This window comes from Pristiophorus japonicus, chromosome 10, assembly GCF_044704955.1.
Source record: "Pristiophorus japonicus isolate sPriJap1 chromosome 10, sPriJap1.hap1, whole genome shotgun sequence".
Lineage (NCBI taxonomy): Eukaryota > Metazoa > Chordata > Chondrichthyes > Pristiophoridae > Pristiophorus > Pristiophorus japonicus.
Genome location: NC_091986.1, coordinates 152871323 through 152885434, shown reverse-complemented (window position 1 = coordinate 152885434; position 14112 = coordinate 152871323). Strand labels below are relative to the sequence as shown.

The window sequence follows — 14112 nt, the reverse complement described above, 5'->3', positions numbered from 1 at the left end:
CCAGGGTAGCAGGTGCATGGGAACGCTATCACCTGCAAGTTCCCCTCCAAGGTAGACACCATCCTGACTTGGAAATATAGTGCTGTTCCTTCATCATCGCTGGGTCAAAATCCTAGAACTCCCTAACAGCACTGTGGGAGTACCTTCACAACAAGGACTGCAGTGGTTCAAGAAGGTGGCTCTCCACCACCTTAAGGGCACTTGGGAATGGCAATAAATGTTGGCCTTGCCAGCGACGCCCACATCCCAGGAACGAATAATTTTTTTTAAAAAAGCACGTAACATATGCTGACCCGAATATACATAAGCTTTTGTGCTACAAGATACTTGCATAAAAGGCAATTTATCATTCTGGAGGTTTTTACAAATAGCTAGCCCATGCAATGATTTTATGATGTAATCCACCCTATTTGACTTTCAAATTTGTTGAATTAAGCTATAAATGTATTTAATTTTTTATCTGGTGCTCACTGTTCAGTGATCCAAGCTGCTATTCTTCATTCTTCAGGCTTTGGGCTGAGATGAAACATTACATTGCGTTGCCTTTGTAGGACCTCGACTTACTGGAAGTAATCTAGAACTCAAAATTACAAAAGCACAACCTTGGCATTAACAAACAAATGATCGGAGACAGATAATCAAGAACCAAACAGTTTCAGTAAAATGTTCACGTATTGTCATCTTTAAAGGCGATCCTTTCACACTGCAGCAGGAATAACTGTTGAATAGTTCTAGGAGCAAGAGCAGGGTTTAGGACAGTCTTCTCCCTTGCTGGACCTTCAAAGAGCTTTTTGAGATCCTGAATGCCATGTGCATAACAGTGCTTGGACACCTCACTGCTATTCTTCATCAGACAATGGTGCATGAGTTTTGTTTCAGTTGGCAAATTCTTGATTCACTTTTTCATCATCTGTTTTCTTTCTGGATTTCTGAATGACATGAATATGGTCCTGAATATGATGGCCAATTGCCATAATTTCTACTCCACCTGGTGCCTTTCTGTCTCTGACTCCACTATGAACGTGACTGAAACTTGGGATATTTCAGTAGGTCAATACAGTGGAGATCTTGAAAGAGTGAAGGTTGGGATCTATTATCTTAAAGTCTCTGCATGCCTAGCACTCTTTTGCATGTTATCCACCTTCAGAACAGGTATCCATCCTCCAGAATTGGTCCATTAGGCCAGCACTGCATAGAGCGGATCCTTCTCCAGCTCGCAAAACCTGTTGTTGAATATGGTAGTGATTTGTGAGCTGTAGTTGGTCCTGCCACTCAACTAGGCATTTTCCAGCAGCCTGTGATTGAGCTCTCTCTACTCCCTCACTGTCTCCCACAGGTTCAGCCCCTTGGATGAATGAAATCAGAATAGAAGAGCTACTTGAGTCCTTTAAGAGATTTATTAAACACAATCTTTCAAGATTGTCCAGTTATTGTATTGTGTGACTTGTATTATAAATGCCACACAAGTAAAGTTTTTGAATTCTGCTGGTCAGGGTGGAGTGGCTAAATGTAGGTTGTACTGGCTTCAAGTCACTGAGTCAAGTCGTGTTAGGAAGCTGAGATAATGCACATAGTTACAGTTGAAGGTGCCTGTGTACTGACAATCCCTGTTGATAATTTATCCTCTTTATAATGGTTGTCTTATTCCATTATGATTGTGTGATCTGATTTGTTGTTGGAAACTTTATTCAACAAAATGTGGAAATTAAGTTTATAAATTTTTCGTTTAGTGGTATTACTAATGAGAATACTTTTATTTGAGCGTTTAAAACATCGGCCTTCCTCCCTATCGCCCTTTTTCAGAGACTTTATGTAACTTGGATGATGTGAGAAAAAAGCATCCAGTTAAAGGTGTCCAGCAAAGAGAAGAGCATACTGAGCAAGGGAATGCTGACCTCGAGGGTAAGCAAATAAATCTGTAGCATGCATAAAAATCTAGGTTTGCCATATTTATATTGCCGTAAGATAGAGTTGCTGCTAGAAATATAACTAATTTATTTTTATATATTTGAGAAAATATACCTTTTTTAAAGATCATTTTAGGAGGGAAATGAATCTTTCCACAGTGATTAAATAGTACTGAAAATGATGTTGCATCAGGTATTGAGGGTCTGAAAAGAGCAACATTTCAAAGTGTTAGTTTGATTCAGCTGCAGACTCTCTCCTGATTTTAGAAGATTCAAAACCCATTTGAACATATAATCTAAACTGACCACTGCTGTTCAGTATTGAGGGACTGCGGCATTGCTAGAGGTGTACTGCTTTTTCAGTAGCTCAAATGGTCATTATAGATCATGCAAAAATGCCATTTATCCTGTTGTAGTTTGTGGGATCTTATGCACAAAATGACTGCTATATTGATTCACAGAGTAAACAATATAAGTCATTGTATGTGAAGAGTTTGGGATGTTTGAGATGTGTGATGAGGTGTTCTATAAATGCGAGTTCTTTCTTGCATACTTTTTACTTATGAGGTTCAAAATGAGTTAAACACCACACGCTTAGTGCTGAAATAGTAAGTACAAAGTCAATATTGTGTAGACTACAAAATATGCATTCCTGATTTTGAAAAAAAAACTTTTGTAGGTGAGAACGAAGTTCACGATGTACCAAATTCAGGATGTTCATTTTCAAGAGATCCTTCAGACACACACCAAAGTAATAAAGATTCTACAAGTGCAACTTTCTTTCAAAATCCATCTGAAAAAGATGATTCTAATGGCCCTCCATCCTTTACAACTCTAGAGGAAAGGTAAATTAAGTTAGAACTCATAATAACATATCAAATGAAGGGCTACTTTATCACCCATATTAAGATGTTTGTCAATAACTTAATTGCCCAAAGTATTGTTATAAAAATATTCGGCAGCTTTATATATTTGTGGTGTTTAAAAAGTTTACACCCATTTTACACAGTATTTAGTTTTAAATATTTTATAAGCAGATGTATGAACTGCAAAGATTACTAACCTCTGATTAAACTTTAGTAATTCAAAAACTATACAGATATTATCTTTTTTATAGACCAATCAAACCAGGAGTTGATGCAAGAAAGGAAACGTTTGAAGTGTTCTTGGAGAAGCAGATGAGAATGGAAGAACAGAGACTGAAACAACAGCAACTTAAACTGAAGCAGTCACCGGTTTGTGTTTGGAACAATAAATCCAGAATGCGCAAAATTAAATGTACTAATTGATATCTGTGAAGCCACATTTAGTGACATAAAATCAACAGAGAAATTGTGAATAATTTGTTGATACTACTTTTTTCTGTGTGTATTTTACTGAATTATCAGATAATTCTTCAAATTGTCCAAATGACTTGGTTGGGAAGCTGTCAGCTGTGGCTCAGTGCTCAGCACTCTTGCCTCTGAATCAGAAGATTGTGGGTTCAAGTCCCAGTCCAGAGACTTGAGCACAAAGTCTAGGCTGACACTGATGCAGTACTGAGGGAGGTGTCGTCTTTTAGATGAGACATTAAAGCGAGGCCTCGTCTGTCCCCAGGTGGGCACAGAAGATCCTAATGTTGGCCAGGATACTGGGAGGGTTCCCAGCTCTTTAATGAAAAGTGCTGTTGAGATCTTTAATATCCATCTGAACAGACAGATGGAACTTTGGCTTAATATCGCATCCAAAATATATGCTTTCCATAGTCAAGAAATGAAGGAATGCTGCATTGTTGGAGGTGCCATCTGAGATACTTCTGACTTGGAGGCAACAAATTGAGCCAAGCTGTCACTTCCTGGTAATGGGGATGTTAGTCTGTGCCCTGGACTTTTGCTGCCATCCTGTATGAAGGAGGTTGAGGGAGAGAAAAGTATACATTTTTAATGTTAAAAATGGTCTTCAGTAATGTGTGTCTGTGTGTAAAACAAAGTGGGCACCCTGTAAAATGCCCCACTCCAGCAAATTCTGCGTCAAATAAAGCACTCTGCATGTGAGGAAAGCTCTAGAAATGTGCTTTTTGCTAGCGTTCTGGAAGCCACCATTCTTTTAGAAACTGTAAATATTGATTTAGTCCAGAAAACAATCATTAAATTAATCTGTATTGACCTAAATGTATTGTGATTATAGCTAGCTGCAGTATTATCTGAGGACAAAGCCAACCAAAAAAGAAAGTTTCTGAAGCGTGGTGAAGGACGAGCAAGATTCTCGAAAGTCAAGTCAAGAAATTTGGCATCTATCAAAACTGATAAGGAAACAAACGTAACCAACCAAAAGGTAGTGGATTCTCAAATCTTAATGAAGACAACTCATCAAATGCAGCGTAAATTTACACTATTAAACAAAGAAAACCATTATGGGGACTCAACCAGGGTTAGCAACAAACCAAAGGTAATTGGTAAAGGAAAGAACAACTCTGCATTGTGTGCTAAAAAGGTAACTGTCTTGAGCAATAGTAATGGAGATAATGCCTTCCCGTCATCTCTGAAAATGCAGGCAGAGAGAAAAATAATTGGTAAAGTTCAAAATATCCATAAAACTGCGATCAGCTGTAAAACTGAAAATGTAAACATCGATCAGAAGTGTGAACAGAGTACAACGAAACAAATTGGAGAGGGCAGTGTAGCTTCAGATACACTGACGTCAGTTCATAATGCAGAGAGATTGCAGACAAGTGAAGGAAATATAATTCCCAGGTGGCCGAGCACTGAATCTACAACTGGACCCGAGTGTTCATTTGAGAGATCATTTCAGAAAATGTTGGAGAACTGGAACAAGGAAAAAGAGAATGACAATATAGAATTGAATGAATTTGAGTTTCTGGAGCAGGCTGCTGAAGAACTTTCCTTTTCTAGTAACTCTTCCTTTGTGCTAAAAATGGTACATGGTGATTGGCGATACAATAAAGGTCGCAGGTTGTCCTCTACCCCAATCAAATCTGCTGACCAACACCAAGTGGCTAAAAATTCAAGTGGGCCAATGAACAGCAAGAATACAGATTTTGAGGAAAAGGAAAATGTTTATCTTAAAAATAATTGTGTTAGATTAGAGGAAAACTTCAAAAGTGTTTTTGCTTCGCCAGTCAGCAATGAAGTAGCATTCAAAGATGTTGAATGTGATTGCCAAGAGGATGAATATAGTAATTGTGATACCACTTCGGATTCAGAAGTAGATGATCTTGATTCTACGTTGACAAATGAAAATAAAATGAAAAAACCGTCAGTGGTCTGTAGCAGTGACAAAGAAGACAATCCTAAATCGAAGTGTGGAAAACAACCAACAGACATTCTCAATAAAGACAAGAACATGGACACAGATCTTGATTTGTCGTCTGATGATGATATTGAAATGCCTACTATGATCGAAAATAAAAAGCTTGTGTTGAGCCAGAAACCAGATTCATCCCTCTTTAATTCTAAATGCAAAAGCAGTTCACCCTTGCATCGAGAAAACATTGAGTTTGATGATGACCAAACATGGGCCGACCTGGAAGAAGCTGGATTCATTAACCATGAAAATAACTCAACAGAGCCTGTTAATACTTCTGTATTAGTTACTCAAAGTTTCTCTTCTGGCAAAGCTATTGAAGATAAAGTTATGAGAAGAAAAATTGCTTCTGCTAAGAAGGGAGAGGCTGTGGATGAAAAGAACATTAACAAAGCCACAGAATCACCCCACACCTCTGATCTAATAACAAGGTTGTTTCCTTCACTGAAACCCAAGACAAAGCCTGGGTCTCTTCAAGGGCTGGAACAAAAATTTAAAGCTGTGAATGACAAACCATTAGGTATAGTACATACAACTATTTTCATTTTGATTTAAGAATTGTGCAGTATGTTATCACTGCTCTTAAAAGTTTAAGAAAAACTTGTTGTATACAGGTACTATGCTACTCCAGATATTTCTGATCGTCTAGAGCAGGTCTAACCTTCCAATGGTCAAGAACCAGATTAAGAAATGATGTGCAAACAAAGCCACAGGTTTTAAATGTAGTATATGTCCCTTCATTCCCTTTAAATGCTTTAAAGCATAATAGGACCAGAAGTAGGCCATTTGGTTCCTCGAGCCTGCTCTGCTTTACAAATACTTTGATGTGTACACAGAGGAGATGCAGGCAGTCAAGGGTGATATAATGATTATGTAGAGAGGATGAAATAGGAGGCATACTGCTGCATAGTGAGAATTAGGAGCTCAACGTGATGCTGCTTAACCCACCTACCAACCATTCTACACTCTTGCCCATTCATCTGTCCTGTGGGTCGTCGTCTCTAAATTGAGTACTGGAAATTTGCTTTTAAAACCCCTTTATCTACATATAAGCATTTGAAAAACTAATTCATTTCCCAGCTGAGTGATGGGGATTAGCTTCATTAAGTGTAATGTGGCAAATGGGGGAAGAGGGACATTAGAAAACATGGAGGTATAGCAGGGATGTGGGATCGGGTAGATGGAGGCAAGCGGATGTCATACAGTAAACTAAAGTTAGCTATAGGTACTGGGAGATGGGATGGGGACAGTGTAATTGGGTATGGGAGGCTAGAGGGCATACAATGGTAAGTGGAAGATGTGCAAATTCATTTATAGGAGAGAGTAAGCAGCAAGAATAGTACAGGGCATGAGAGCAGAAGATATCAACAGATATTGGGGTGAAGATGACAAAACTGGGCTGAGGACCACACAAGAACAGACTAGGAAGGCAATGGTTAATGAATTGGAAGGGAGCCACCAATCATTGAAGCTTACCTTTTCCCTACAAAGGCAGGTTGCAGCCCTTTCAGTTTCACTTCCCCACCAGGCATTCCACCATGCACCTGAAAGAAAAGAACTAATAAACAAAAGAAAACACAGATCAAGCAGAACAGGGGAGAGTAGAGGGCAGATAAGATAGACAAGAATTATGCAATAGGAGCAGTTTAGAAAACATAAAGTACAACAGAAACAGAAAAACAAAGATGGCCGGTTAAAACACACATCCCCCCCAATTTGCTGTGTGCAACACGTGTATATATGGGAAATGTGGTGAGGTGAGGGGGTCAATATCCAATGATGAACTACCAGAGGGGGTCTTTTGAAAGCAGGAGGTCTAGAACTAAAGCCTGGAGAAGAGAGACTGAGCGGTTTGTGTCTTGCATAGTAGTACTGACAGTGCTGTGCTCAGAGAGAACTCTGTGTTATGTGCTACAGAAGATGAACCAAAACAAAACATTAATAGCACTTTTGCATCAACACATGTTAGTAGTTGCAATGTTTTTGTTTCATGGGTACTTTGTTCAAGCATTCAGAGCAACACATTGCCATTAAGAACTACAGGTAGTTGGTTTATTAATAAAGGTTTAACAATCACACTACACATTACCAGTTCATCCCATCATCATAGGCAGTCCCTCAAAACGAGGAACCATCAGCGGCAGATATGTGCCATAAAAGGAGCGGCGAACAGCGGCTCCTGGACAGTGTGGCGGCCCCGACCTGTGAGAAACCATTTCATCTACTAGGCTCACAACTGCATGCCTCATTGTGGGTCCCCTAAACCCAGTTAACTGGAGTTTTATTGAGTTTTGTGACCATTACGTGACTGGCCTAAGCCACTCACAATTCAACAGCTCTATTAACCTGTGAGCATACTCACAGGTACATACATGACACTAGTCAGTCAGCGGAAACCATTGGGTTTTCACACATGCACTTTATTGCATTTGTACTCCAGTCAGAATTCAGATGGATGGCCAGACTGGATTGTGAAGTATTGGGGGAGGATGTACCCAAGGTTGGAGAGCAGGATGTGTCTGGCCATGCAGGGGAACGTTATTGGAAAATTAAATGGGAGCATTTCTGTTTTTTTTTCTGAACTGTTGATTTTTTGTTTTATTTTAAACCTTTTAGTTTTATAGAAATATCGGGGCGTGAATGAGAAATTGTCACGGCAGCTCTCTCAGGAAATTCTCAACAACAACAACAACTTGTATTTATATAGCGCATTTAATGCCTGTGACTGTGACAAAGGTAAACTATCCCTCCTTGTGCTTCTCTGCCTGGCTGCAGCCTTTGACATGTTTGACCACTCCATCCTCTTCCAACGCCTCTCCCTCACCATCCAGCTGGGTGGGACTGCATTTGCCTGGTTCCATTCTTGTCTATCTAATCGTAGGCAAAAAATCACCTACGGTGGCTTCTCTTCCCACTCCCGCATTGTTACCTCTGGTGTCCCCCAAGGATCTATCCTGGCCTCTTCCTATTTCTCATCTATATGCTGCCCCTTGGCGACATCATCTGAAAACACGGCATCAATTTCCACATGTACGCTGACGTCACCCAACTCTACCTCAACACCACTTCTCTCGACCCCTCCATGGTCTCTAAATTGTCAGACTGCTTGTCAGATATCCAGTACTGGATGAGCAGAAATTTTCTCCAATTAAATATTGGGAAGACTTAAGCCTTTGGGGCGATAAAGCCTTTCCGTCCGGGGGCAGGAGGCAGGGCTGACCCATCTGCAATTGCTCCCGAGCCGGGGATGGAGGGAACAAGATGCCCCATATTTATGCCCCACCCGGCGCGCTGACCCCTTACTGCCCCACGGGAGCACGGCCACCGCGGGTCGATGCCCCCAACAGCTTTACACTGCGAGAAGCTGCAAGTGGCTGGGCGGTGTGGCTCGGCTTAGAGGGGAGGGTGCACTGCTGTGGCCGCCATTTTATTTTAATTGTCTGCCGACTCCTGAGTTGGCCTGACAATGGCGGCTTCTGCCAATGGTGGCTGCCAACAAGCCGCCCGGTACTCCCTCTTGGTTTCTGGGCTACTGGCCCGGCCGAACCCCTCCCTGGTGGCCCAGTGTGCTCCGCGTCGGCCACCCAGCGTCCCTCCCCTCTCCCGAAGGGGAGGGATGTTGCCCCTTATCAGCGTGACATGGTACATGATGGATACCGCCCTGCTCCCTCGCAAACCCGTCCCTACACTGCCTCAAACAGCACTCCAAAGTGCTGGGAGGCAGTGTCCGAGATGGAGACCAATTTTCCAGCTCTTCTCTCTGACTTTTGCCGGGCGGTAAATTTCCGGTTAATTCAAAGTGTCCTCCCCAATTTCCTGCTGAGGGCAATTTCAGCCCCAATGCCTTTGTTCCCCAACACAAACTGCGTTCCCTTGCCACTGACTTCATCCCTCTCCCAAGCACCTGTATGAGGCTGCACCTGACTGTTCGCAACCTAGGTGTCATGTTTGACCTTGAAATTAGCTTCTGGCCACACATCCACAGCATAACTAAAACTGCCTATTTCCACCTCTGTAACATTGCCCATCTCTGCTCCTGCCTCAGCTCATCTGCTGCTGAAACCCTCATCCATGCCTTTGTTACGTCTCGCTCACCCATCACCTCTGTGCTCGCTGACCTACATTGGCTCCCGGTTAAGCAACATCTTGATTTCAAAATTCTCATCCTTGTTTACAAAGCCCTCCATGGCCTCTCCCCTCTCTATCTCTGTAATCTTTAACCTCACAACCCCACGAGATATCTGCGCTCCTCAAATTCTGCCCTCTTGAGCATCCCTGGCCATAAGCTTTGGAACTCCCTCCCTAAACCTCTCTACCTCTCTTTTTCCTCCTTTGATGCTCCTTAAAACCTACCTCTTTGACCAAGCTTTTGGTCATCTGCTGTAATTTCTGCTTATTTGGCTCGGTGTCAAATGTATTTGTTTTGTCTTAACACTTTTGTGAGTGCTTTACTACATTAAAGGCACTATATAAATACAAGTTGTTGTAGTGAAACGTCCAAGGCGCATCACAGGAGTATTTTTGACTTCGAGCCGCATAAGTAGAAATTAGCGCAGGTGACCAAAATTTTTCCAATATATTTGTATGTTTGAGGCAGCATTGAGAATGAAGTGTTAGATCTCCAGTTTTTCAGTAAACTTAAAAAAAAAAGTTTTTAAACAGCATTCATTTTTAAATATATTGTACTGTTTGCTAGGTGGTGGCATCCAGTCCAAGTTGCTGAGGGATAAACTAGTAGAATTAGAATCTGAAATTAACCAATTTCGAGCAGAAAATGCTATGCTGGCCAAACTCCGAGATGATAGGGAAAAAGCCGTGCTGGACCTTCGGTAAGTGTACATGGTTATTTTCATTAGAAGAGGGCACTAATTAATGCAAGCCGCCTTTCTCCATGACCTAATTGTGAAATAAAGAAAAGTTCTTTTCCCACACCTCCTCAAAAATTCATAGAATGAAGCAAATAACTTGTACAATGATCCAACGTAAATTGCTATTTGTTACAAGTTTAGGTCTTCCCTTAATTATTCTTTCGAGTACTGTGGTGCTCATCACTCAAGATTTTGAGCATCTTGTGCTTGTACTGCCCAATATCTCCCTATATAGTAGCTTACTCAGGTGTAACAATATTGTCCCCTTGAAATTTTTTGCATGTGCTGCCAATGATTGCCTCCAATATTTTTGAAGGTAGACCAAGATAACACTTGGTAAGACAAAGCTGGATATAATTGTTACGCTGCTTTATTTCACAGGCAACCCCTGCCGAATACTCAGAACCAGGAACCACCTAACAAATAAGTGTGAGGTGCTTGTCGATACCAAGACAGGCTAATAAATTACTTATTGTTTTCAGTCTTTGGGAAGCAACTTCAATGCTTACCACATTAGCATTTTAACCTGCCGTCTATACTTGTTAATTTGAAATTACGTGAATACACATCGCTTTAAAATCCAGCTCATTTGTGACAAAAATCTAGAACTTATTATTAAGTCTATTGTCCAGCATGAAAGAGGACTATAATGTTGTAGCAGCTGTGTAAGGAAGGAGGAAAGAAACAAGGTAATAAATTTATACTTTTTTTAAGGAAGGAAGTAACAAATGCTACTGCTGATTGTTCAATAAGCATAGAAAGCAGTTGATCCAGAAATGTAATTGCAAGAAAAGTATTTTTTTTTTTGGTGTAGTCATCTGGATTTTCAGTTAATTTGTTCACCAATATATATAATTTGATTTCATATTTTAGTGGTTTCATAGTTGTTTCTATTTTTTTAATTTCTTTTGCGCAGTTTTTTTAGTGTCCCTTTTTAAACCATGCGTTCCTCCTTTGGTCAAGGCTAATAATTTTCTCTCAAGCATTTGTCAGTGGTTCAACTTTCACTGTTCTCTCCTTCCATCCTGTAGGTAATTATTTAGTTTCCACTCTGACCTTCTCCATATGGTTTAGTGATAGAAGAATATTCCAAGTAATGAATTATAATAGTCATGTCTTCCCATTCTATTCGGTGTGCTGCACTTCCACGCTGCTTACAGTTTGTTTTATGATTTTATCTTTGCTTCATTTGAAATGTATTTTGTCCTGCCTTTTTTCTCTTCCCCATTCTTTGAGAAGCAAGTTGTTGTGAGGAATTATCCCAGTGCCATGTTTGAGCTCTCTGGCAGAGGATATATTTGAATGTCCTGAGATAACCCCTCAACTCTTTCTCCCCCTGCCCCCCTCCCCCAATCCAATAGGAAAATGTAAACTTTTGTCTAGAAGAAATTTTTTTTTTTCAAAAGTAGTGGCTCTCATGATATTGCTCACGGGGATCTGAGCATGCTTGTGATGTTTATTAACTTGGTCATTGCTTTAAGGCCACTACTCCAGTACTCCCTCTGGGAAATTGATATAAAGCGTCAAATACAGGTAATTGTGATTGCTTGTAAACTCTTGGGGCCAATCACAGAACTATAAAGTTTTGTAAATTTGTGGCTCTGATAATCCATTATAAATTTAAAAAAAAACACCTACAAATAGTAGAGCCATAGAAGTTTACTGGACAGAAAAAATCCATTTGGTCCTTTGTGTCAATTTTTTGCTAGATGCATCCAAAATTAATCCCACTCCCAGTCTCTTCCCCAATAGTTCTGCTTTGAATTTTTATCCACTTTTCTTCTTAAAATATGCAATGATCTCTCCTGCAACAACTCAGTTGCAATGCTTTAATAACTTTGTGCAAATCATTTTCTCATTCTCTTGGGGAAGATGTTACATTGATGACCTCATCACCAAATCCTGAACCACTGGAAATGTTTATAAATATTTCCATATTTATCTGGCCAATACCCTAATTTAAAAAAAATACTCTACTAAATTTCCTCTTGGCATTCTTTTCTGTAGTGAAAATAGTCCAAGAATCTCAAGTCTCCTTTTAGTTAGGGTTTCTCATCCCAGTCGTCATCTTTCGAAACATGCTATGGCTTTGATGCCCTTCTTAAAATGGAACAAACAAAATTGTACACTACTCCAGTTGTGGCCTAACCATTACCCTGTATAAATTTGTCATTCTTTTCTTTGCTTTTGAACTCTCTTTTTTGTCTTGTACCCCTGTGAAGCGCCTTGGGACGTTTTACTGCGTTAAAGACGCTATATAAATACAAGTTGTTGTATAACATTCAAATACTTTTTTTTGATGGATTTATCTATCTGCACTTGCATTTTTAATTAATTACTTACTTGAACCTCAAGCTTTCTGTGGTCATACACACTCTTCAGTGTCTTTCTATTTAATTGTTGCCTCCATACTCAACTATTCTAATACTCTCCTGGCCGGCGCCTCTCCTTGCACTCTCCATAAACTTGAGCTCATCCAAAACTCTGCTGCCCATATCCTGACTCGCACCAAATCTCGTTCACCCATCACCCTTGTGTTCACTGTCCTACATTGACTCCCTCTCCACCAACGCCTCGATTTTAAAAATTCTCATCCTTGTTTTCAAATCCCTTCATGGCCTCGCCCTTGGCCCTTTCTCTGTAACCTCCTCCACCCCTACAACCTACCACCCACCCCTGAGATAAGAACATAGGAGCAGGAGTAGGCCTGCTCTGCCATTCAATATCATGGCTGATATCGACCTCAACTCCACTTTCCCGCCCGATCTCCATATCCCTTGATTCCCCTAGACTCCAGATATCTATCTATCTCAGCCTTGAATATATTCAGAGACTCCACATCCCTCTGGGGTAGAGAATTCCAAAGATTCACAACCCTGAGTGAAGATCTCTGCACTCCTCCAATTCTGGCCTCTTGTGCATCTCTGATTTTAATCGCTTAACCATTGACGGACATGTCTTCAGCTGCCTAGGCCCTAAGCTCTGGAATTCTCTTCCTAAACCCCTCTGCTTATATTTCTCTCTCTATTCCTTTTAAAATGCTCCTTTAAAATCTACACCTCTGACCAAGCTTTTGGTCACCTGTCCTACTATCTCTATGTGGTTCTAACATAAGAACATAACATAAGAAATAGGGGCGGGAATAGGCCATTTGGCCCTTCGAGTAAGCTCATGGCTGATTTGATCTTGGCCTCAATTCCACTTCCCTCCCCACTCCCCGTCACCCTTGAAACATAGAAACATAGAAAATAGGTGCAGGAGTAGGCCATTCGGCCCTTCTAGCCTGCACCGCCATTCAATGAGTTCATGGCTGAACATGCAACTTCAGTACCCCATTCCTGCTTTCTCACCATACCCCTTGATTCCCCTAGTAGTAAGGACTTCATCTAACTCCTTTTTGAATATATTTAATGAATTGGCCTCAACAACTTTCTGTGGTAGAGAATTCCACAGGTTCACCACTCTCTGGGTGAAGAAATTCCTCCTCATCTCGGTCCTAAATGGCTTACCCCTTATCCTTAGACTGTGTCCCCTGGTTCTGGACTTCCCCAACATTGGGAACATTCTTCCTGCATCTAACCTGTCTAACCCCGTCAGTATTTTAAACGTTTCTATGAGGTCGCCTCTCATTCTTCTGAACTCCAGTGAATACAAGCCCAGTTGATCCAGTCTTTCTTGATAGGTCAGTCCCGCCATCCCGGGAATCAGTCTGGTGAACCTTCGCTGCACTCCCTCAATAGCAAGAATGTCCTTCCTCAGGTTAGGAGACCAAAACTGTACACAATACTCCAGGTGTGGCCTCACCAAGGCCCTGTACAATTGTAGCAACACCTCCCTGCCCTTGTACTCAAATCCCCTCGCTATGAAGGCCAACATGCCATTTGCTTTCTTAACCGCCTGCTGTACCTGCATGCCAACCTTCAATGACTGATGTACCATGACACCCAGGTCTCTTTGCACCTGCCCTTTTCCTAATCTGTCACCATTCAGATAATAGTCTGTCTCTCTGTTTTTACCACCAAAGTGGATAACCT

The 14112-nt window shown here is 41.0% G+C and overlaps 1 protein-coding gene across 2 annotated transcripts in view; it reads left to right on the top strand.

Annotated features, from left to right (window-relative positions):
• The window catches only part of cpap (centrosome assembly and centriole elongation protein), an 84975-nt gene that overhangs the window by 20392 nt on the left and 50471 nt on the right, over positions 1 to 14112 (top strand). For both annotated transcript variants that reach the window (XM_070892182.1, XM_070892183.1), the window contains exons 5-9: positions 1804 to 1902; positions 2587 to 2752; positions 3025 to 3142; positions 4074 to 5730; positions 9907 to 10039. In XM_070892182.1, the coding sequence (XP_070748283.1) occupies positions 1804 to 1902; positions 2587 to 2752; positions 3025 to 3142; positions 4074 to 5730; positions 9907 to 10039 (2173 nt within the window). The remainder of the gene's footprint in view (positions 1 to 1803; positions 1903 to 2586; positions 2753 to 3024; positions 3143 to 4073; positions 5731 to 9906; positions 10040 to 14112) is intronic.